General features: G+C 41.7%; 1 protein-coding gene and 1 non-coding gene across 9 annotated transcripts; both read right to left on the bottom strand.

Annotated features, from left to right (window-relative positions):
* Window positions 1-70: 70 nt before the first annotated feature.
* Window positions 71-23550, bottom strand: LOC137612107 (eukaryotic translation initiation factor 4 gamma 1-like). 8 transcript variants are annotated; one of them, XM_068340446.1, is made up of 32 exons: window positions 23031-23550; window positions 20987-21109; window positions 20814-20900; window positions 20568-20600; window positions 20134-20154; window positions 19650-19829; window positions 18809-18908; window positions 16197-16348; window positions 15828-15920; window positions 14405-14477; window positions 13455-14303; window positions 13285-13373; window positions 12944-13133; window positions 10655-10788; window positions 10137-10256; window positions 9641-10024; window positions 9258-9404; window positions 8919-9155; window positions 8708-8812; window positions 8227-8499; window positions 7995-8118; window positions 7783-7885; window positions 7280-7569; window positions 4976-5100; window positions 4692-4864; window positions 4442-4567; window positions 4137-4218; window positions 3932-4030; window positions 3701-3844; window positions 3489-3570; window positions 3106-3246; window positions 71-1576 (listed from the first exon to the last, which is right to left on the bottom strand). In XM_068340446.1, exons 2-32 carry the CDS (start codon window positions 21059-21061, stop codon window positions 1395-1397), a joined length of 5013 nt encoding a protein of 1670 aa, XP_068196547.1. In that variant the 5' UTR covers window positions 21062-21109; window positions 23031-23550; the 3' UTR covers window positions 71-1394. The 8 variants fall into 8 exon arrangements, with proteins under 8 accessions (XP_068196547.1, XP_068196546.1, XP_068196552.1 ...); XM_068340445.1 differs by having other exon boundaries at window positions 20987-21112; XM_068340447.1 differs by having other exon boundaries at window positions 73-1576; window positions 8007-8118; window positions 20987-21112.
* Window positions 9515-9590, bottom strand: LOC137612905 (small nucleolar RNA SNORD66). The gene has a single exon (XR_011038887.1). It is a non-coding gene; the product is annotated as a small nucleolar RNA SNORD66 (small nucleolar RNA).
* Window positions 23551-25211: the final 1661 nt, after the last annotated feature.

Below are 25211 nucleotides of genomic sequence, written 5' to 3' on the forward strand. Positions count from 1 at the left end.
GGCCATCCATTAATCAGATGAGCTGCTTTATCATTGATAAGATGCACAATTTTAATTGCATGTTCAAGGTTCTCCTACAAGTGGTACAAAAAGTTTTAAGTTACTTTCAATTTCAATATGAAGTTCAAATAAATGAGGTTAATGTCAGTGGTAAAAAAAATGTACATCTTCAACCAGTAATATTTAGAATTGTATAATATTGCTATCACAGGTTTTAACCTTTACTAATTTGCGGTGTATGAATTGGCTTGCTCCCAACCAGCCAGAACTCCATGGCAGAAAAATGAAACCTCTTAAAAATATTTTTTAAAAAGCATTCCAAGTATTGGGAATTACTTCACTGTGAAGACAAAAAAGGACACCTGACAAGATTATGCAAAACTCTCAGCAACTTAAGTCCTTTATTTGCAATGTTTTGTTACCCCATATTTCCAGCTTCCGATGCAAAAGAAGTAACAATTTCTTAAATAAAGCCACAAAAAAAGAAATATTTACAAAATTCCAATACAACTAATAATCAATTATCTAAAGCACCTCTTTGCATCTGGACAACCGTATTTTCTGTTGGAAAAGGAGACACTGCAGTTACATCAGCAATTAATCATTTCTGAAAAACTAAAAATGAAAAAAAAAAAAGATATATTTACAGAATGCTGCTGAAATAAAGTTCTACTTTAAGTAGAAAAGGCTTTCAGATCATTTGTCTTAACTTTATATGTGTCATCAAGTCAATTTTCTGTAGCTTTCAAGTTTTAATGGTGATTAGGTTGTTAAGTGTCAACAGGGACAGCTCAGGCTTATGTATAGAAGAGGTTAGGATGAAGAGTGTCAGTTTGGTTCACTACTGGGGATACAAGAGAATGGCTTAGAGGAAGCATTAAGACCAACCCCTAGTAGTCAAGGTCACCAACAGTCCTCTGCTTTGTATGTTTAGGATGGAAATGGAAAGAGAAAATAGATGACCTCTGTGTTAAAAACTCCAAACCACAATGAGTTCATGTGCATTTGTCCATCAACATTCTGCACACTGTGCAATTAATGGAAACACACTTCAGTCTTGCTACACACTCCAGCAAAAGACGAAGAGAGAACAGAAGACATTCAATGGTTGATACGGATATTGTGGTGATATGGGGTACTGCGTTCACAAGCAGTCCTGCTAAATCTGTTTTTCAAGTTTGTGTCATGAGGACTTGCTGTGGGGTGAGGAAAATGCTGGGGCATTTAGAGAGGAAGGGTCGAGAGAAGTGATTGCTTTCTGAGTCCATCCCTCGACAAAAAAGAATCTACAACAGACTTAACCTCATTGAGGCGTTATAAGTCGTGACAATTGGCATCCGCTTGCAGAGTCCCCATTCTTGTCAAAGGTTTGAGACGGCTTTCCATTTGTATCTTTAGTCCCGATCCGACTCCTCCTCAGCCTCACGGAGCCAGGTGAAGAAAGCGGTCACCGACTTCAGTGCAACACCTTTGCCCGTTTGCTCTGCGGGATCTTTGCTGGATTCCCATTTATAGAAGGCCTCCTCTTTGATGATGTCCTCATCGTATAAGGAGTCAAAAAACATTCGCAGCAAGTCTGCAGAGAGAAAGAGGTTTACACTGTTAAGAACTGTTCATGAAGACTTATGGGTTGTTGTGGTCAGTAGCTCACACACCGTTTAATGTGGAAGAAATGAAAAATGAAACTAGGCTTAAGGTTTAAGCACTGTGGTAAGGAGAAGTTTGTGCAGTGTATGTTTGCACAGTGTATTCCAGTGTATTAATATTGGCACTGAATCAATGTAATTCCTGAGGTTGTTTTAAAATATCCCATTAAGTATCCTTTATTAAGTGGAAAGTTATTTATGCAACAACACATCCTCGGTATCATGCATACGCTTCACCCTGGTCACATCATCATAAACTACAGGTGTAAAGAGACAGCAGCAACAATAAGCAACAATTAAGATTGCGGAGATACAACTGACCAAGTGACAATTCAGAAAACATTCACACATGGTGTTTTGGTGCCTTCTGGGAAAAGTTTGCAAAATAAGAGTAATATCTCGTTACTCACGGTTAAGGCGTTCCAGGACCACCCGTGAAAAAACCAATTCTGCGGTAATTTATCAGGAAATAACCCGCCCTGCTCAAACTGAGTGTTTCTGTACACTCGTAATGAATTTAACCAGTTTTTAATGTCAAGCTGCTAATTTAACGGCAAACACGCCACTCTGTCTGGCTCGTAGAACTTACTTTAATGTCAGTGCCTCATCTCCGTGAACCCCACCGCATGTCACTGCTCCCCATCTTATAAAAACCATCTTATATCTATATTACCTTTTCCCACACTCTTCTAGAATGTCTAAAACACTTTAAGTTTGTGTTGAAGAAAAGTTGCAAGAGGAACAAACGCGGATGCTGTCGGCCAATGGAATGCTCATATGGTATCACCTGACTTCCTATTAAAAATCCACCATGTACTGAAGCTGCGCATCTTGAAGCTCAAATAAACGAGGGATTATTGTAAGGATGATGCAAACCCACCGAGGAAATGCGTGAGAATCAACTTTCTTTCACCTTAAACTTTATGTGATGTGTACAGTATTTTCTGCAATGTAAGACGCATTGGATTATAAGGCACAACTTTAATGAACCGTTTATTTTATAATCTATTTCATATATAAGACGCACTGGGTTGTAAGGCACATATAATAAAAAAAAATTTAAGTAAAAAAAAACTTAACGGCTGCAGATGCCCTATCCGTCCATTAGATGGAGCATTCATGACTGTCTATGGAGTTGTTTTTAACCAATATTAATATATTAATCCATATATAAGGCACATGGGATTATAAGGCGCACTGTAGGTTTATGAGAAAATTATAGACTTCTAGGTGTGCCTTATAGTGTGGAAAACACTGTATATTTTTTTTATACCGTTTATTGTCATGCATGTTAAATTTTTACAGTTTTAATGCCGCCACAATTTCAGTCTTAATTATGGCAATTTTGGCACATTGAATCAATAACTTAAAGCATAGGAAATTTAGTATTTGGTTATATCTGTACACATGAGCTTGACACAGTACTTCTAGAATAATATATTAATAACAGGACACTCACTAGCTGGCTGCTCCATGTGTGCCATCAGCGCTTGGATGGCATAAAGGGCCTGGAGCTCCTTGTGCTCATCACTCAAGTATTTCTGCAACAGACTGGCCCTCAGACTGATCTGTTTGCCATCCAACCTGTATGGGTTATCGCCTGCAATGAGACATGAATAACCCTGCTATGACACATTGATTTGTTCACAAAATCAGTCACATATAATGTGTTACATGCGTTTTTGCACATCAATATGACATATATATATACGTATATAACAGGTGCTGAAACATTCCCCTACCATCTTGTACAGAATTTATTCTGATGCTGTTAGATGATAATATAGCACATAATATGACGTTCCCAGCCTGATTTTTCTATGCTGCATTAGTCGTACTTACAAATGATGGCCGACTGACACACGGAAGTCATCACTATTCGTACAAACTGGTTGGAAGCGATTTGTGCCTCGTCCAAGTTAGCCTGAGAACGACCAAAAAAATGTATGAGGAACAATCAGGCAGTTTTTATATTGTTAATAAGAATTAGGAATAGGATACTGCCTGTCTGAAAAACAACAAAACTACTAGTGATGTCACGCACGCACACGCACCTCAATCCAGTCACTGAGACGCTGGTTGTTGGCCTTGTCCTGTAGGAGTCTGTCCAGCTGTTTGCTGATCTGTTCTCCAGTGAGGATCTCCTTCTTATCAACTACCTTTGACTGCATCTCTTCTCCTAGCGTAAACTCCAGTTTCTAAATCAAATAAAACAATCAGATGCTAAGAAAACAACATTCATATTCAAGTTGCTTGTGCTTAACAGCCTAGTACTTCCTGCACACCTTTTCACTGACAAACTTGTTGATATCTTGTCCCTCGGGCAAGAATTCCTTCCAGTTCAGCCCTGCCTCTGTCCACATGGCACCAACCTTCCTAGAGGTCTGAGGAAAAACACACATCCAAGCCAGTGAGTTTAGAATGGAAAAGGGACGATCAGTCTGAATTCAGCATGGACATACATAATCTATAGATTAAAATCGAACGTACCATTCCATTGCAAAGTAAACAGAGGATCTGTACCAGCAGCATGCCAGCCTGCCCTTGAGGCACAAGAGGCTTTGATATCTCCCTAAGGAAAAAGTAAAGCAACTAAATTAGTCTTTCTAATTTCAAATCAATCACATTAACATTCAGTTTACTTGCTTATCTGGAATGAATAAATAAACTTCAGTTACGCACATGACAAATGTTGACTGCTTGAGGAATTAAAGCATCTTTCAGTTACTGTAACCTTCGCCCACAACATGTATTAATTGTGCTTATGAGTCCTTCCCAACAAGTATGTCACCCACCTGAAGAGCTGTCCCATGGGGATACCACCCTCATGGAGCATGGGGGTAATGAGTTCAGCAAGGTACAGCCAGATGTGAGGTATATCTATAGAAGTGTCTTCTGCAGCTTCAAGGATCTCTTCTAGTCTGTGGTTCCCCCAAAAACACAATTTTAAAATGTGCACTTTTGTTTGTCTCACATCATTTGTTAAACTGTAAAGAACGTTTAAGTCAAAACAGGTTGTTTTTTTTACACCTGACAAATGCTCACCCTTTGTAGTACTGCTGTGGCATCAGCATCTTTTCCTTTACAAGATGTTGCAGCAGCAGACCCATTTGCTCTCTGGCCACAGTGCTGCGCTCAAGTGTCGACTCTACGGCGTTCCGTACAAACACATAGAGCAATGAGGCACTGTTGAGTTCTACCACACATTCTGATGCCTCCTAAAAGAGCAGAGAAGAAAATGGCCATTAAAACATATTCATGATAGAAGTATTTGATGGCAACACTGACAATCTGCATGCACTGCCAGTAGATGTTCCATGTGTTTGTACCTTCAAGTCCTTGATGTGGAGGTATTCTTCAATGATGGCATGCGACTTCTTTTCTACCTGCTCTTCAGTCAAGGCAGGTTTTGACAGTGAAGGAGGCGGCGGTGTTGGGGTGCTTGAACGTTTAGCTGAAGGCAAAAGAAAACAATGAAAATAAACTCCTTTTCAGTGGAGTTACTCGGTACAGTAAGTAGTATGGAATATTACTTCTATAGATACTTTGAAGACAGATCACGTGTGGTGACATTAGTGAGACAACACCTGCATATACTGTTAATAACTCCTTCCGACTCTCAACAGGAGCAAACGTCTTTCTTCTGTCTCCTGTTGTCGCTATTTCTTTAACTCATACTCATACTGACTCTCACTGATTCTCTGCAAAATGATAAGAGGAGGATATTCTAAACAAGATGGTCGAAGAAGGAGAGGAGGAAAGTGTGTTCATAGGAAGAGAGGGGAGAGGAACACAAAGAGTATTACAGGAAAAGGTAGAGAGTTGGTTGACATGATGCAGAGGAGGAAGGCAGACATACTGTGTGTCCAAGAGACCAGGTGGAAAGGTAGCAAGGCTAGAAGTTTAGGAGCAGGGTTCAAGTTGTTCTATCATGGTATAGATAGGAAGAGAAATGGAGTAGGAGTTATCTTGAAGGAAGAGTTTGTTAGGAATGGCCTGGAGGTAAAGAGAGTGTCAGATAGAGTGATAAGTGTATTGACAGGTGCCAGTAGTGTGATGGGAGGATGGAAAGAGTACAGTATTTTCTGCACTATAAGGCGCACCTTCAATGAATGGCCTATTTTAAAAATGTTGATATATAAGGTGCACTGGATTATAAGGCTCAGTCGGTTTTTGAGAAAATTAAAGGCTTTTAGGTGCACCTTAGTGTGGAAAATACTGTACTTGAAGAGTTGATGAACAAGGAAATGAGAGAGAACAAAGACTAGAAGAGGTGACTTTTGTGGACCAGGAAGTAGCAAAGATTAGTCAGGATGAAGTGAGGAGGGCATTGAAGAGGATGAAGAGTGGAAAGGCACTCGGTCCTGATGATATACCTGTAGAGGTATAGAAGTGTCTAGGAGAGGTGGCAGTAGTTTCTGACTGGGTTGTTCAACAGTATCTTATATAGTGAGAAGATGCTTGAGGAATGGAGGAGAAGTGTACTGGTGCCAATTTTTAAGAACAAGGGAGATGTACAGAGTTGTGGCAACTACAGAGGAATAAAGCTGATGAGCCATACAATGAAGTTATGGGAAAGAGTAGTTGAAGTTAGACTGAGGACAGAAGTGAGCATTTGTGGGCAGCAGTATAGTCTCATGCCAAAAAAGAGTACTACAGATGACAGGGCGCTTGAGAGGAACTCTGGTATTGTATGACGAAGTCTGGAGTGGCAGAGCAGTGTGTAAAGAGAGGAATGAAGGTTAGCCGCAGTAAGACAGAGTACATGTGTGTGAATGAGAGGGACCCAAGTGGAAGAGTGAGGTTACAGGGAGAAGAGATCAAGAAGGTGGAGGATTTTAAGTACTTAGGGTCAACAGTCCAGAGCAATGGAGTGTGGAAAAGAGGTGAAGAAGCGTGTACAGGCAGGATGGAACGGGTGGAGGAAAGTGTCAGGTGTGATGTGTGATAGAAGAGTTTCAGCCAAAATGAAAGGAAAGGTGTACAAAACTGTGGTGAGACCAGCGATGTTGTTTGGTCTAGAGACAGTGTCACTGAGGAAAAGACAGGAGACAGAGCTGGAGGTAGCAGAGATGAAGATGCTGAGGTTCTCTCTGGGAGTGACCAGGAAGGATAGGATCAGGAATGAGTACATTAGAGGGACAGCACATGTTGTCAGAGAGCCCAGACTTAGATGGTTTGGACATGTCCAGAGGAGAGATAGTGAATATATTTGGAGAACTGCCAGGCAGGAGGCCTTGAGGAAGACCAAAGAGGTTTATGGATGTAGTGAAAGAGGACATGAAGGTAGTTGGTGTGAGAATGTGGAACAAGTGATTTATCAACTGAGGGATCTGGAGATAACTACAGATCCGGACCACATTAAGACATGTTATCCACTACCACCCGGAAGTAGGAAACCACCTACAGATGGAAGATGGACTTCACTTGATGTAAATGACTGTGGTAAGGCATTTATGTGTGGTTGCTATCTTATATTCGTAACACCAATTGATCTGCCTTCAAAGTATGAATTGAGTTAGGTTATCAGTTAGGTTACGTAAGAACATTATATCCCATACTGCATGTGTTGTACTAGTAACATTTCATCTAACGTTCATAATTAGTATATCAAGGTGTTCTGAGTTTTTCACCTGACAAATCTGCGTTTTGACTTCTGTCCCGACTTCCTCGATCTCTGCTTCTCCCATTATCAATCATGCTGGAAACACGTCGCACAGGTTCAGTCGAGGCCCTGCTGCCTTCGCCATCTCTCACTCGCTCTCTTGACTCTCTGCTGAAGCTTCTCTTGTTGGCTGGATAGTTCAGGTTGCTCCTGTCATCGCGGCTTTGCCGTCCCTCACTGCGATCTAACCGGTCAAACCGTTCTCTGTCGCGATTCTCCCTATCCCTGTCAACACCACGCTCACGGCTGGAGCTTGACCTGGAGGTTGTGAGAAGGACAAAGATCCAGAATTGTCAGTGTCTGTATACTTCAAGATGTACATGGGTTATATTTCATTATGAATGAATCTAGACTTGAAACATGGAAATGTCTAAAAACTCGTTAACATTAAAATGTGAAGGATTTTATTGGTAAGTCAATGGAAGACAAGAGAATTTCCATGGTGAGTAAATGTATGGAGCTCCATAATACCTTTGTGGAACTCTGCGATCAGAGTCTGATGAGGCCAGTGAAGAACCAGACTGTTGCAGGGCTGAGAAGCGGTTGAGTGTACTGGTGGCAAGACGTCCAGAATCTATAAAGAGGATTAACACACCAATGAAGAGCTGCCTTAAGAGCATATTTTCAATAAGTGACTGATATCAACGTGGTCGATACTTATGACTGTCTGCAGTTTATTTTACCTGGCATCTTACCTGGCTCACCAGTTGTTGGTTTAACTCCTGTTCCCCCACTGCTTCCTTTGCCCCAGCTGCCCCACATGCCCTTTCCACCTGGAGCCAACAGTTGATTGTTGAAGTCACCCGGCTGATGAGAAAAACAGAAGATACATTTACATACACATTACACCAATATTTTAAGCATAAAGCAATGGATTACACTGAACACTGCTTAATTCTGTAGACTCTTGAATACCTTTGTGATCTTGCTGAGCCGGGTGGTGTCAATGGGTCTACTCTTGGAGATGGGCACGGTGTTCCACCCTTCATCCTGAGGCTGGCTATTCCTGCCACCTCCTGGAATGTGAGGACCTCGGCTACCCATGTTCCCTCCCACCCTGCCAGAATCTTTCTTGGACATGAGCTGCTGGACTTTAACTTGCTCCCTATGCTCTTCCATCTCTGCCTCCTTGTGGATCTGCTCGATTGTTTTAGGACCTTGGTCAGCTCTACGAGGTACCCAGTTGTTCTGTTGATCATACGTGGGAGATGGTTGTTATAAAGCAGTCTTACTGTAACATTCATTTTGACAATTGTGATTTCTGTATGACTCATAATCCCTAGGAACAACATGACATATAAAACAAGTCTTTGCAATTAGCATCAGATAAGACGCTAAAGGTTACTACTATTTTTGACATCTTATACTGTTTATGTTATATCATATGTCATATCACCTTTTTAAGGTCTAGTACATCTTGAAGCATGAAACGTATTCTGGATGAAGTTTTTCTCTCCTTGATTATCTTGTCCATCTGGTTGAAATACTGATCCATTCGAGGCTAACAGGGACAAAAAAAAGTCAGTTTTCATTAGTGAAAACTAGAAAATGTTGAGTATGAATTTATAAATATTTATTCTATACATAGAATGTTGATACTATCTTACCTTGGCCCTTTCGAAATCCAGGTCTTTTCCAATTGTGGAGAGCAGCCTGCAGAGACACTCCAGAGACTCTTCATCATGATTCTTCAGTAGTTTCACTACACAGTCGTGCATGATAGCCTCTGTCAACATCTTCAGTTTGAAGAGTTCACCGATAAACCTTATGTTGCCCAATGAGCGCCGGCGCGCCGTATTTCTGGCTTCCTCCAGCTCTACCGTAAGGCGCTCACGCTCTTCTTCCTGGGTGCGGATACAAATGGGTGTTTAGTTTAGGGAGTGTGTAAAACAGTTGGTTTTGTGGACAATACACTGTGGTAGTACAGACAGACTACATCTTCTTACATCTTTGGCAGCCTCTAACTCTTTTTGCTTCTTCTCAAATATTTCATCATCATCTTGGTCCTTTTCAAACTCTTTCTGACATCGGTTGAGCAGTAACTTGCGGAAGTTGACATAAATTCCAGGCTTGTCTGGGATGGAAACTTTCAACTGAGGGAGAAAAGTATTTATTTATATAAATATGCATTTTGAATATAACAGTAACAATGCCTAGGGCAGAAAATTTACATGAACAGTTTTTTGTTTTGTTTTTTTACATGCTCCATCAGTTCCTCAATGCATCATAAAAATTCAGTGGCCCAGACACATGGCACAAAACAGAAGTCATCATTGGAGCAAATTCAAAAAAAAAAGAAAAAAAGAAATCAAACAAAGAAAACACTTACCCCCATAAGGCAGCGGCACATGTTGGCATAGGCGACGGAGAAGCTGGGCTCCAAGATGGCCTTCTCAAAGATCAAATCAATCGCCCCCTTAAGCCTCTCTTCTGTGTCTATTGTCAGCTCTGTCACCTGCTTCATCAGTTCCTGAAACTTCTGAGGCGTAAGCTTGTTGAGGATACTGCGGAGGCGCTTGAACAGAGCTAGAGTCTTGATCTGTTCAGGATCATCTTCCCTTTCTGGGCCAGAGATGACGATGGGTGACTTCAAAGAGGGCTTCCAAGCATTCTCAGCCTTGTTGAGCTGCACTTCATCATTGAGAGACATGCTGCTGATGATTTTCCTGGGCTCCTTCCTCGGTCCTTGCTGGGAACGACGTGGCACAGGCAGCTAGTACAAGTATGAATATGAAGTTATTTTAAAAAACATTATTTAATGGGTATTAAACAAAATTGCTTGGTAATAAATTATCCTGAAAAAAGGAAGAGACAGATTCACTCACTGGGCCTCGTGGTCCACCCATTGATCTGCTCCCAAGGTTCCCCAAATACGAAGGAGTAAAATCAGGACCGACAGTCATCAGTCGGGAAGGGTCAGCAGGTCGGAGCGGAGTTGTGTTTGGCTGAAATTAAACATACAATACAAATGACCTCATATTTCACACATACACACCACACACACAATAAGGGCCATTTGTTTAACACCTATTTTTTTATCCATCTAATCAGTGACGTCGTTAATTGAATTCAGCACTGCTATTTTCTGAATGCACGCCCCGTTCTGTTAATGATTTAGTTTCACAAAATCAGCAGTATGCACAGCATACCTGTTGCTTCTCTACACCTTTACTAAACCTTTCAGAATCTTACATGTAGCATAGAGGGTACAATTCTAACAAAAACAGTGATTTTTCTTGCTCGTGATGTGGGACTGCTATTAATTTGAACTGCGTGTTTGTGTGTGTGTGTATAATACAACACACACACACGTCCTGTGACGTGATAACCAAACATCACCAACCTTGTCAAGGATCACATCGCTAATGAAAGGAAGGCCTTCAGGCTTGATTAAACCAATGCCCACAAACTGGCGGCTCAGGAGGAATTCTCTGTCGTAACGCCTCTTCTGTCCGGGGTCACTTGGCTTCACTTTTTCTACAGGTAATAAAAGAAATGCATAAAGGAGAATGATAAAGAGTGAAGATGCAGGAAAATGAAAAAAAAAAAACGTCTTGAAAAAAATTTTAACAGGACACTGATAAAAAGACTTTTTGAACACCAAACGAAATTTCTAAACAGAAAATAATTACAGTACATCAGAAACAAATGATTATAACAATATATTTGAGAGAAAAAGCATGTTGTTTTGCCTCATTCAAATCATGAAAAAAACTGTCCATCACATCTTAATATCTGAACATTTACATATGTAAACTAAAGTGTAATTATATTTGTAAATGAATGGCTTCTGGATTTTGAAATGTAAATAACATTTTGTCACTACGTTTTTCCATTTTCTGTTATCTCTTCTCATATTTTCTTCTCTTTTCTTTCTTACTGCTATTTTTTATTTTTCTTCTTCGTGCTACCACTATTTTTATTTATTTTCTTCGTGACAGGGGTTCCCTTTGGCCTGGGGAGTTAAGTTCTGCATTCGCTTTCATAACATAAAAGTCCTGAACAGTCAAAGCAGATACTTAAGCCCAGCCCAGGCATCCACAATCTACAATGTGGCCAACCTCCCTCGGCGCTGTCTTCCATTGTTAGTAAAAGTGTGTTGACTGTCTCTCACCTATCACTCCCATGACACTCACATCTTGACTTTAAACGCTCTGTTTTCACCAATGTCCAGCGGTAGGAATTCTTTTGTTAATCTTCCCGGGAAGATGGCAAGCTCCAAATTCATTTGCTTCACGTGTTTTTTCTACAGTAGCGGTGGTATGGACACATATGGAGTCACAGATCACGAGACAGCGAAGCTTGGAAAAAGCCATCCGGTCTCTTTACGTATACCTCTCTCAGCCACTCCCATTTACTCCTCGTCTATCCAGCCTTTTGGATTGGCCTGAACAATGACCCCAGCTGGAAACCTTTCTTTCGGAAGTGTCTTCTTTTTAAAACATCAATATAGGAAGCCAAGAACAACAGTGAATGTTGACTTCTCATGCCCCGTGGTCCATATAGACACCATGCTGGTCCCCTTTTCCCCACAATATGGGCCAAGGTGATGTCAAAAGTGAGAGGGACCTCGTCCATGTTAGTGATGTGGTCGGGCTGGATCTTTTTGTTGATTTTGTCAATTCAGTGGCTGTCGAAGATTGCCAGCTTTTCTTTGTAATCGACGGTAAGCTGCTGCGCCACAATGGATCGCGATGGCACTAAAGCCCCGTCCACACGATAACGGATTTTTAAAAAAACGGAACTTTAAGCGTGACAAACCATGTGGTGGCAGTATTGAGTCAAATTTTATCCAATAAGAATCCTCCCGTGTTTTGTTGTCACAACACACGGGCCCATAAATATGATGTCACAGCGGTTGTCGTCGCAGGCAAGACGTCAGCGCAACAAAAAAGTTGTGTTTTTAAAATATCCGTTATCGTGTGGACGGGACCCAAGATCTCCTGGAAACTGTTCAATATTCATATTTTGAGCTATCGCTACTGCTTTTAGTTGAATGGAGACTGGAGAGACGCTTCTCCCAGCTCTTCTTCTTCCAAAATCCATCGCTCAAGTTGGTCTTCCAACTACAGCCATTTCACTTTTTTGCAACAAACAAATTTTTTTTTTTTAGCCTGCTTCCTCCATTTTCAAACCATAGATTCGTTGATTTTAAATTCTCTCGCTGCTGCTCTATTATCATTCACAACTGATAGCCTGGAGTTTAAATTGCGCTTTGTAAGCGTGTCTTCGCTGATGCTGTTGTCGGGGTCTTTGGCCACATAACTGTGGTTTGCAGTATACCTATGGTACAGTTTCAGGGAATAAACACCGGTACCTACCGGAGGTGTGCTGAAGTAGCCTTACATAATGTTCTCTAATTGGTCTATTGCTGCCAGTGTACATAGTGACGTATTACGTCCTATGTCGGTGAAAAACGGCTGGTGGACAATCTACAGGAGTGTTGACTAAACTCACACAAAATCATTTTTAAAAATTTCAGTTCACACGTAAGGCACTACGTGTTAAACGACGCGGTGTAAAGGCTTTTTAAGTGTTTATTAAAGGCTATTATTCCAGAAAAAAAAAAATTCTATCTTTGGGTGAATGTCACATTACAAGTGAAATTTCTGGACACACAGACACAACTTACCATCTTCGCACTGGATTTTCTGCCTACTTGACTCAGACGTAGCTTTTGGCTTTTCAAGCTCTGAATTCTGCTTGTCCTCTTTATCCTCCCAGGTCTCATTTTCTACCTCAGCAGGAGGTTCAGTCGGAACAACAGGGGGAGGGTCGGCCTGAGTGGACGAGGGTTCAGAGGCAGGCTTGGCACCTTGCTCCTGCAGTGAACAATTAACAGACAAGTATAATTTAATTCTATTGCTTTCAGTGAAATGCAAAATATCCTAAATATGAAAACGCAAACACGTGAAACACTTTCACCACCGTAAATAAGGTTGAATTCAAACTTTTCTAATAAGTGATATGCACCTCGGTGAAGGCATCCAGGAGGTCTCCAATGGTCTCTTTCTTGTTGAACTCCTTCATAGTCTTCCTCTTTTTTGGCACAATTGTAACAGCTTCAAGAAAAAAGGACAGTGATGTTTAGAACTGGTACAGACTTAATTGTGAAGATCGGCAAAAAACAACTCCACTCTAACCTTGCATAGTAGTAGATTCCTCTGTAGAATTGCTCGAAGTGATCAGAAGGTCATCGCTGCTGTTCTCCATTTTATCTTCCTCCTCCACCGATACCTTTTCCTGCGCTGGTGTTGTCATTTTAACCACAGGTGTGGATTCCTGAGATTGAGAAGCATCAGCCTTGTGAAGGGATGTAGTGTCTGAAAATGCGATATCCTCACAGAGCTCCTCAGCATCATGAGGAAGGCCATTGGACAGAACAGGCTCTGTAGTTTCGCTCAGTGTGGGTTGAAATTCAGGGGTAGAGCTTGGAATAATATTCTTGATTTGAGGAGCAGTAGATATCAGTTCAGAGGCTGGAGGCTGAGATATTTCATCTTCCATCTGGGTCATTTCTTCTTGTGACACATTATCAGGGGTAAGTGTTGCTGAAACCTCAAAAGTAGGCTCCAACTTAGCACTGGCCTGCTGCTCCTCCAATTCAATGTCCATCACTTCTTGTATATTCTTTTGTTCCCCTTCTTCCGTTTTCACAGGCGGAGCGGTCTGTGTTTCTTCCATTTCTTCAGGCTCCTCTTGCACTGCTAATGAGGCTGAAGGGCTGTCAGAAGCACTTACTGTGTTGCTAACTTGAGCATCTTCTTGTACCGTCTCAGCAGGAGTCATCAATGTTGCTACTTGAGGGAGGGAACAGGAAGACTGCTGGTCCTTTATCGACGGGGTGAGCGTCGTAGTTGCACAAACAAGGATGGCGGATTGTGCCGTTAACTCGTCAGGTGGTGTATTATGGTTTTCTATTTCTTGTTGGGACTCAATCACAGGCTCCGAATTTAGTATGGCAGGAGGCGATGAGGTTTCACTATTTTCATCTGGACATTGAAAAACATGAAATAATCACAATGGAGAAACTGTACGTAACAATCATCAAGCAAATGTAACTAAACTGAAGGGAAAAGAGAAATTCACTCACCTCCTCCAGAGACTGTTGAGACAGACTGTGTAACTTCTCCATTCGTCTGAACAGGAGCTGCGTCTATGGAGACCTACCACCACAAAACATCCTCTGTTAACATCTGTGTGCCTCTCGGTTATCCAGGTCACGGTAAACATCCAACATGCCTCTTCAATTCTAGTGGGGGCTGGTCTCGTCCCAGTATATTAATCCTGTGGGGTGTGGTCAGTGCTATTCATATTCCAATGACCATTGGCGAAACCCGTCTGGCTCCTTAACAATGGTTGATGGGGGTGTCAAAGGGGGGGGGTCGTTGAAATGCAATTTTCACCTTTGTATGCTAATGAAATTTATTAGCATGGACACATCACCTGGGTTAATCTGCTGGAGACATTCTTTTCAGGAGTTTTGAAAGGACCTGATTGTAAATGGGCAAAAGGTGATGTCACAGACCCCCCCCCCAGTTTAGAAATGGCTTCTTTCACTCCTTTATAAAACATAGAAAGAAAGGAGTGAAATGAGATTCCATACCTGAAATGAGTCGTTTCAGGTATGGAACCTCTTCCATCCTCGCTAGGTTGTTCTCCTTTCTAGATCTTGTGTGAGCCTTCACAAAAGTCCAGTCAGGATATCGACAAGTTTTCAGTGTCCCTTTCAGGTGTTGGTGTTCTTTTGCCTCGTCTTGGATACTGGTGGGTAACTTGTCAGCCCTGTTTTTTTTTCAGGGGCATCCATGTCAAAGTGGAGAAGCCATTTCTGAACAGGGGGGGGGGGTCTGCGACATCACCTTTTGCCTATTTACAATCAGGTTTTTTCAACACTCCCTAAAAGAACTCAGCAGATCAACCAAGGTGTGGCGACTGATGCTAATGACAACCATTAGTAAAAAAAAGGGTCGTTAAAACTTGTATTTCAATGACCTCCTTTGAGACCCCGTGGCACCCCCATTAACCATTGTTGAGGAGCCAGACGAGTTTCACCAGTGGTCTTTGGAATATGAATAGCACTGACCACACCCCACGGGGTTAATCAACTGTGACAAGGCCATTCACCTTTAGAACTGATGAAACTTGGAGGATGAGAGGTGAAACGTCATCGAGAAACTTTCTGAAAGTCCAGGGGATTGATTTAACCAGTTTTGGGTTATCTGTTAAAAAACTCACTGGTATGGAAATTTGAGAAATCATTTCTTGACAATGTTCCTAAAATTTCCAATTTTAATTAAGACCGTGTCCAAGATACATATGCCACTGGAATTTTGAAAACTGTTATTTTCTTGGATTTGTCTTGATAATATTAATTATTTGTTCCTGCACTTCAGGACTCACCATGAGTGATACTAGGAAACAAACCTTATCTTTAACCAAACACAAAACCATGCTTGTAACAGATCAGCAGTAAAAGGGTTGATAAAAACCAAACCTCTCAAAAGCATTCATACCTGAGGAGGGGTCGGCGTGGTGGACGACCTTCCACCTGACATGATCTCTTCTGTAATGTCACGTCCTCCTTGATTTGGATCCCGTATTCTTATCTGTAAAAACACAGTTCAGTTATTGGTTAAAATGTCACAACAATACAACAGCGTTTGCCTTTTATTGATTTATCCAATTCTGGGGGGAAACACTAAAAAAATCAATAAAATATCAATCGGAAGTAAGACACTTGTGCCTCCAGAGCAACTGGGTGCCAGCCAGTGTATTAAATACTATTGTTGCTTTCAGGTAAAAGAGAAAGTTCTACATTGAGCAAACAAATACCTTCTGAGCAGACAATTATTTTGAAACAAAAGGCTCTTGTAACACACTACCTGTTTGCGTTCCCTCTTTGGTGGGGCTTGTGACTGTGCAGGTGGTTGCTGGGGAGGCGGGGCCGGTTGCTGTTGCTGGGTGGGGTTAATCATGACTGACGTGGGCTGGACAGATGGCGTGTACTGTGGCTGTGCTGGATAGTATGCCCCTGCTGTAAGGTCAAAATTAAGTCACAGAATCAGATGAAAGGAAAAGGGAACTCAAGCACAAGACACTGAAAAAAAATCAATATTACACTGAAATAGCCATGCGTCCATGTTTCCCAAGATAATCTTCCTGTAGTCACCCACCAAAATGATTTACTTCTTGAAAAAGCTGTAAGGCGTTATGTGCAATTTGTGGGTGTTAGAACCATGTCACATATAAACACACATCTGTGTTTACCTCATGCAAATCTTAACTCACTAGCTACCATTGACGTTTACAGACGTCAAGTCTCGCTGAGCTCGTCTGTTAAAATCAGGCTTCTAATCAAGGAAATTAGAGAAACGACTGATCCTGTTGTGAATCAGAGGATGGCGAATCAGAGGAAGACGCAGAAGTTGCAGCAGCTTAAAATGCAACAAAGTTTGCGTATGTCAGTGCACACCCGCGTGCGAACACGGTGCTGCTTTGAGAGAAGCCTTTTGCGATCAGTCAAGATCAGAAAACACTGATAAATGTCTGGTGCATCCGCGAAAAACCGCCAAAGGAGATCAATTGCTACAAAGTGCTGGAAGTCAAAGAGTTACCAGCTTTGGTCACTCCTTGCAACACCGCAAATTAAACAAAGTAGTAAATATAAGTTTTTCTATCATCACACACAGAATGTCATCATAGAATGCATGGGAGCTACAGAAAATTACCTCTTCACAGCACTATCAGAAACAGGGATTTTTGCAACTGAAGCCTATGGACCAGCATGCAGGCACACACTACTCACCAGGGTAGCGTTGGGAGGTGAGAGGAGCACCATGGAGAGAGAGACGGCCATTCTCTCGCCCACCCCCTCTCCCCCCACCACCCCGCCTCTCCCTCGCAGTAAGAGAGGGCTCTGAACCAATGCAGCAAACGAGAGGAAGGGAGTGAGGGACAGGAGGGAGGAAAGGAGAGAAGACAGGTAGATACAGACGTAGTATGAGTTAATGAGAGGACCCAGAGGAAGCAGGGGGTTAAAAAGGTCCCATGAAATGAACTTGCATAATATTGAATTTCCTTTAGGATTAATGAGGTATATATCTATCTTAATCTAATATACAGAATCTGTGTAACAAACTGGAATGCATAACCTTTTGTTCACTGAACCATTTTTCACTCAGATGCACCTACGGCAATAACTGTGTTTGTTTTAGATTTTTAGATTCGTCAAGCATTTCACATATGCTGATAAATCTGTAGGATTCTAAATTTGGTGGGGTTTTTTGCATGGGTCCAAATGAGGATAAATCTTTGTCAAAAAGCCATTTCATGGAACCTGTGAGGCAGTGTCAGGTGATACTGCAGACTGAAAGAACACAGACCAAAGCAGAATCAAACCAGAACACCATGCAACTGGAAGTTAACCAGATACAGAAGATTTATTCCAGAAAATGATTAAATACACCAACCAGCCAAGCAAAACCACACCTGTCAATATCTGATGGACAAAAAGCCGCACTAATGTATCTTGGCTAGGAATAGATGTTTTAACTTGAAATTTTATTTTATTTTCGAAGTCTGGGGCCAAATTTGTGAAGACCCCTAGTACAAACAGTTATTGATAATGATGAAATGTGAAGACAACGCTTGGAATTCCATTAACAAAAACATCTTCTCTCGTAAAATTGTCCGACTGAAAACTGTTCCCAAGAGGGATGAGAACGTTGGAACGACCTGACACTCTCTCCAGCAGAAGGAAATAAATACAAAAAGACAAAGGAGAAATATTATTAACGGAAAACAAAACTAACTAATTTCTATGGTGACAATGCTTGTGGCAGTTGAATCTTCCACTACGCAACAATGCTACAACTCCAGTAATGAAAGTGACACAAAGATATTGGGAGAAGCCATTTCTGAACAAGGGGGGGGGGGTCTGCGACATCACCTCGACATCAGTCGAGTGACTGGTCAGCTCATTTTCACTTCTTCAATTTTTATTTTTTATATACTGATCTGACCCTCGGAGGGAAATTAAGAGCACACTAGTTAGTAAATACTTCAAACGCATGCATACATGTTAGTTTTTACAGGCCCCTGCAGCCCATTTGTGGAGAGCCCCAAATGAGCAACCTGTAAAAGGGGAACGGTGCCTTGCTCAATGACGCCTCGGCAGTACTCGGAAGGTAAGCTGACACCTCCCACTGTCAGTTCACACCCTGGGTGTTTGTTTTTTGTGGCAGGAGCGGGAATCGAAGAAACATTGGACGACCCGCTCTACCACTGAAACACTGCCGCCCCAATTATCTGTTATAAGTGAGGACTCCCTGCGAGAACTTCTAATATACAAAATGCGACTTTACAAGTTGTTGTCTGTAGGTTAACGTAATATTTGTCTAACCTCTCCAATATTTTGGGTTTCATTTCCTTTATATTATAATCCGAGATGTTTAAGATTGTGCTTGGTTGTTACTGGGGTGGGCATAGCACTTACCGTAAGTAGGGTATTCTGCTGGACTGGTTCCTGGATAGAAGGCCGCTGTGCCATTATTCACAGGATACTGTTGAGTGGGTGTCATATAGGGGGCCCGGTACTGTGGACACAAAATAAAGAGTTAGTAACGACAAGTAATGACAATATTTGTTACTTTGACAGACCTGATACATGTTTTGAATGTCTGCCCCCTCCCACACTGATTAGTCACGTTTATGGTATCATTTTAGGGCGACGCAGTAACGCTGTTGCTGCACAGGAAGGCGGCTTCGGGTTTGTGTCCCGCTCTGTGCGGAATTTGCATGTTCTTCCCGTGGTCCGTGTCCGCGTGGGTTCTCCGGCTTAACCTGCGCTTCAGGTTAATTAGGCGGTTTCAACTTGTCCGTAGGTGTGAGTGCGTATGTCCTTCATGTAGCTCCGCAGTGCACTGGCATCACGCATGGAGTGTACCCTACCTCACGCAGTTTTGGCCACTAAATTGTGTGGGTTGATAACCTCTCACATGATTGAGATCTGTCAAGTGGGACAGACGCATGCATTCGTCTGTGCGTCATTCCGCACAGACGTCACTTTTCAAAATAAAACATCTTTCAGACTCCGAAATGAAAAAAAAAAACCGGAAGTTTTTTTTTGTTTTTTTTTCTGTGCGAGCCGGTACCAAATGACCCACGGACCGGTACTAGTCTGCGGCCCAGGGGTTTGGCGACCACTGATCCTAGTCGTTTCAAAATAGTGTCATACCGAGTCAAGGGCTTGCCCTACGTATTATGTGGAGAGGTTTCATGTACAGGTATTATGTGCATCATTTTAATATTTTGAGGATTTTTTTATTTGAACTAACCTGTGCAGGTGGAATGAAGTAGCCCTGAGGAGTGCCAGCAAAAGACAATTGTTGCTGGGAAATCATCATCATCTGGGAGTTGGTCTGATAAACGTGAGTTGGTCCAACAGGTCGTGGGCCACTGCTCGTCTGCACTCTTGGACCACTGGCGGGCATAGCTGTTCGGCTTTGATAGTAACTCTGGAGAACATAAGGGGAAAATGGAAAAAGAATGTTAACAGTATGAGCAATTTGGACACTCAACTAGGGCTAACCAGTGTGTTTTATCGAAGTATATGTGACTGCGTGTTGGCCCAGTCACACAAACATCTTGCGTCACCCGGAAGCAAAGGATTCACATCAAATGTGTGGAGCAACTGAAGTTCTTTTGTTACACCGACTTCATAATAGTACAAAACTGTGCTGAATATCATCAGCCTCTGAAACACTGACTTTAGTCCAAGTAAGGAGGGGTGGGGGCATGGACAAAGAAGGAAGCCGTTACCTGCAATGCTCTGTATCCACCCTTCAGCCGCGCAACACAAGCAGAAAGCAAGAGAGGGAGTGAGATTAGGGTGAAAATGAGGACAACAGACAACAAGGAAGGTTGAGATCACAAGGTGTAATCAGGAAGAGAATGAGATGTAGCAGAAAAATATCTCAGCAAAAAACTCAGAAAGCACAAACAGCTTTAGTTGTACATGCAACTCTACAAAGATGCAGACTGAAGTAGGGTCCCGGCTAGACATGGCGCAGTTGATCAAATTAGTACAAATAACCAAAAACTAAAAATGAGGAACAACTTTTTTACATCAAGCTCGGTTTTTGAAGGAGAAAGTTAATTCATCTAATAATACTACAGCATCTCATTCTACAACATTTGTAACTCAAGGCATGCATAACACTAGGCAAACATGTGAACAACAGGGAAGTTAGTACCTGTTGGTGTAAAGTACGAGGGCCTGCACCAAACTAAGAACAGCAGAAGAGAAGAAAAATCAAGACTGACTTTCAAGGAGAAAGACGGCAACAAGCTTTGACACAGATTTAGCCAATGCTACAAAAAAAGAGAAGCTGCGCAAAAACATTGTAAAAGAATACAACGTGGAGGGTTTTTCCAAGAACTACATACTGACTGATTCATACACTGACGGCCAAGGACAAAAATCATGCTGTGAACAATACCTGTCTCGGTTGTGGCGCAGAGTTCATTTGTGGAGGTTGGGGCGTGGCAAAAACAAGAGAAGGGGGCTGTCCGGGGCCGTAGGCCGCCTTGACAGGAGGCAATGGAGGAAAAATACACATTACTAATATTCTAATCAAAACAACTTAGATTGTACAGGGTTAGCAGCTATAACCTGTGTCAATCCTGGGGATGGCGAAGGGTTTGGGACAGAAGTGGGTCCCACTATAGGCTGAGGTGGTTTGTTCATTTCATGTACACCAATGGTTGCGCATGCAGTGACTTTGAATTGCCAGCCCTTCTGATAATGAGAGGAAATAGAAAAGAACAAGTATGAGAAACAAATGCTCAACTGTTAAAATTAAGATTAAAATTTTCAGTGAAAAAAATATCCCCATAAATTCAGCAGGCAACACTACATGAAGACATGAACCCTTTCTGAGGCAACATCTAAACCAGCAGAGAGGGTGTGTCCCGTGGTTTCGCCCGTGATAACACCGCCACCGCCCAAAACAGCACCAGCAAACTGAGGGCGTGAGGCAGGGTACACTCTGGGGGCGATGCTGGGTCGCCACAGAGCAACATATAGACAGACACACGCACACACTCACACCTGAGGGGAGTTTGCCTGAAGTGCATGTTTTTCGAGGCGGGAAGAAGCCAGAGAACCCGCGCAGACTCGGGGAGAACATGCAAACTCGAAACTCAAAGCGGAACCGCCTTGCTGTGCAGCGACAGCGCGCTATGCCAATCTGCCCCTTTTGAGCAATTACTTCCAATGTATTTTTTGCAATTGCTGGTATAGAGCCCTCAGCTGCAAATTACATTCCTACATTCTTGCCAGCTCATCATAAATATACTTCTATAACGGCCTTCTTTCTTGTTTCTTACCCATGTTCAGTTTTTTTTATACTTGTTCTTTTTGCATCTGTCTTTCTGCACCAAGAGTTGTCTTTAAAAAAATTTGGTACATCTATTTGTGATGACAATAACGGCATTCTAGTTTATTCTAGATAACCTTTACAGATTACTTGTTACGAAAATAGTTCAAAAGTTTTAGCATTTATGTTAAACTTTATTGATTAAGGATTAAAGACGGAAGATCAAAGATCAAAGATGACTTTACAGTCATCTGTAGGGGAAATCATGATTGCAATAAAATACAAAAACAGATTGTATTTTTAAAAGGGGGGACGTCACCAAACTCATCTGACTAGCACCAAAACATTCACGTCGATTTGAGTGGTTTTAGGAAAATGGATACCTCGGGTCAAAGTTCATTTTCTGTGTTAACAGTGGCTTCCCGCTGGCAGTGCAAACAACGTGTCCCAATAATTCATTTGAATATAGTCACGTCAATATTGGATTCAAATCCATGTCTTTCCAATCATTAAATATGTCAGTTCAATATTTAAATTGTGCTGTAAATGAAACCATCCATCCGCCGACTCAGAAGTTTGCTCCACGCATCTTTTACACCGATCATCAATGCAATTACAAAGCTACCATATGGTTAATACACCACAGATGGACAGTATATTTTAGAATTCTACATTACGTGTGGAGTTATACTGAAAAAGCTTACTTTGATTCCTTTGGGTTTTGAGAAAAGAAATGTGTTAATAAAACCTTAGCAAGCAGCATTCCCGGTCGAACCGACTTACACAGCTAGCCAATCGCCGGCTAATGTTACGTATCCCTCCATCAGAGACAAGTTACGCTACGTGGCCAAGCGTGGTATACATATGTAAAATTCACAGTTCACTCCGAAAGTTTCATTTATGCATTATGTTACTGACAAATCCGGAACAGCAATGGGTCACCAGTAACACAGCAATGATCTCACAGTAAAAACATTCATGCTTTCACGTTAGCCTTCTGCATAACCCCATGCTACGTTGAGCTTATTCGATTACAGGCCAAACAAAGTCCAAGAGCAAATTACACCAGCAACATAGCATTTCGAGAAAACACACCGAATAATATAAGATTATTCAGTCAAATAGCAATGTCTATATCAGGAATTTGCTCAGTGGAAAGAATTTTAAACCGTGACACAAGAGTTGGAGCTAACCAGATTTATATAAGTTTACTATTACACAAATCAGAACTCAAGAACTCCCAAAATTAACCAAACAAAGTGCATTCAGACAACATTTAAATTACTTAATCTAAAATGAAATTTGCTTTACTCGTTCTTGAATGGTTGGGAAGATTACCTGGCTCGCTCTCCTGCTGTCGACTGATACACCACGGGGCCTGTGGGCCTGTACAACCAGCTAGCATCAGTTAGCCTGTGTGCCTTTGAAAAAAATTGAAGCTCGGCTTACCAAGAACACATAAAGGAAATATCAGAAGGGAACAAGACGAACAGTCTTCTGCCTAGTCTTCTGCTAAAGACGGTGTTGTGTTAAAGTTTCCTCACCCTCAGCTTCAAATAAAAAGTGTTGTCTTCTTTTCTATTAGCTTTTGTTGCTAGTTAGCTAACCGGCAGATAGGGTAACTGTCGCCACGGTTTAAATCCCCTGTCATGTAAAAGTGACAGTGTTCCAAAAAATAATATTCTACTTCAGGACTAACTACTGGCAACTCTGGTTCACCACAAAAAAGCCTCGGGACCGCAGGTCCATGATCAAGGCGTCGATGGTGATGGATTGCTGCGTAAGTAAATACAGAACTGTAGCATCAGTCGGCTCTCAGAATGAGGCCATAACCCTGTGTTACTGAGCTCTGCGAAGCCGGTGCGCCTGCGAGTCGCATGGATAACTTCCGGCAAAATTAACACTTGATTCCATTTCCTCGTATCACGTGATACGAACGCTCCAATCAAGTCATCAACTCGTGCAACGCTTGAATTTAAACGTAGAATTTGTTGTTAAAAACACAACAAACTCACACCACAAAATTCAAAACATGAATTTCACAGTTAAAACGTACTGTAGAATTCTGTGACGTTAATTCCTCTGTTCGCCCTCTCTTGTCACTAGGTGTTTTGATCTTTTCAGGAAGGGTCGGAAAACTCCCTCCCCATTAGTAAATACTGTATTTCATTATAATAAAACGACGTAAAGTATTTGTTGTTAAACATTTAGCAAAAAACCAAGGTGCAGTGAAACAAAAAAAATATGGCTGTGTGTGTGTGTGTGTATGTATATATATATATATATATATATATATATATATATATATATATATATATATATATATATATATATATATATATATATATATATATATATATATATATATATATATATATGGGGCTGCCATGATCAGTGCCTCTGTGCTGTCTGTCAGTCCAGCTTTATTCAGCCATTGGTAGGTCTTCTTGATATCAGCTTCCTTCTTCCTCTATCTGACGGTGGAACATGCCGTGTAGGGGCTTGTCCCTCCATGCTGTCTCCTCCTCCTCCTCTCTCTCCTCAGGTTTCTGCTGTCTAAGGCATTCACTGAGCAGTTCATCTGTTGGGGCCATCTTCCTGATGTACTCTTGTATTTTTGATGTCTCATCCTGGACAGTGGCCCTGATGCTCACTAGTCCTCAGCCTCCCTCTTTCCACTTACTGTACAGCCTCAGGGTGCTGGACTTGGGGTGAAACCCTCCATGCATGGTGAGGAGCTTTCTAGTCTTAATATCTGTGGCTTCTATCTCCTCCTTTGGCCAGCTTATGATCCCAGCGGGGTATAAGGTCCAAGCCATCAACAGTGCATGCATTGGACCTTGTTCTTGCCCTTCAGCTGACTTCTCAGGACTTGCCTTACTCTCTGGAGGTATTTGGCTGTGGTATTTGGCCTCCTCATGATTGCTATTAGCCTGTGGGATTCCAAGGTATTTGTAGCTGTCCTTGATGTCTTCTAACCTGTAACGCCAAAGCGGCCTTCATCTTCTCGTCCGTCCCACACACATGGAGCCGTAACACACATTTATGAAGCATTAAGTATGACAGTTGCTGCTTTTACAGGACGCATCAGTTGTACGAGTGATTCCATGTTCAATTGTGTTATCAACACTTTATTACACTGTACATTACTATATTATTATTATTATCAATGTATTAAATACATTTTTGGAAATTATTTAAATGTGCTTCATGCTTTCTGTTAGAGTTATTAGAGATGGTGGATGATGTCCACTCAGTGGAATGGACTCAGTGGAGTGGATGATGTCCACTTCTAGTATATTTACTAATATACTAGTAGTAAATTTGGACAGGAAACAAGCTGTCCTGTCCATAATCCTTCCACAAACACCTCTGAAACTCATCAGTTAACTTAGGCTGTGACTTCTCTGTTCAGCCGTAAAGCTGCATGTAGGCTGATTGTTTCCCTATTGTCTCATTTCCAGGCTTCAGCTGTGAGCAACACGTCCATAGCTGTAAAACTATTTTCCTTACACTTTT

This window comes from Antennarius striatus, chromosome 18 (assembly GCF_040054535.1).
Source record: "Antennarius striatus isolate MH-2024 chromosome 18, ASM4005453v1, whole genome shotgun sequence".
Taxonomy (NCBI): domain Eukaryota; kingdom Metazoa; phylum Chordata; class Actinopteri; order Lophiiformes; family Antennariidae; genus Antennarius; species Antennarius striatus.

Bases quoted from the DNA above. Each gene is read 5' to 3' on its own strand.
- LOC137612107 (XM_068340446.1), bottom strand. From the start codon at position 21,061: ATGAACAAACCACCTCAGCCTATAGTGGGACCCACTTCTGTCCCAAAC. The intron at 20,601-20,813 runs GTATTGTTCACA...TGCTGTTCTTAG, and splicing joins CTGCGCCACAACCGAGACAG to TTTGGTGCAGGCCCTCGTAC. The intron at 19,830-20,133 runs GTAACGGCTTCC...TATGTTCTCCAG, and splicing joins GTGGATACAGAGCATTGCAG to AGTTACTATCAAAGCCGAAC.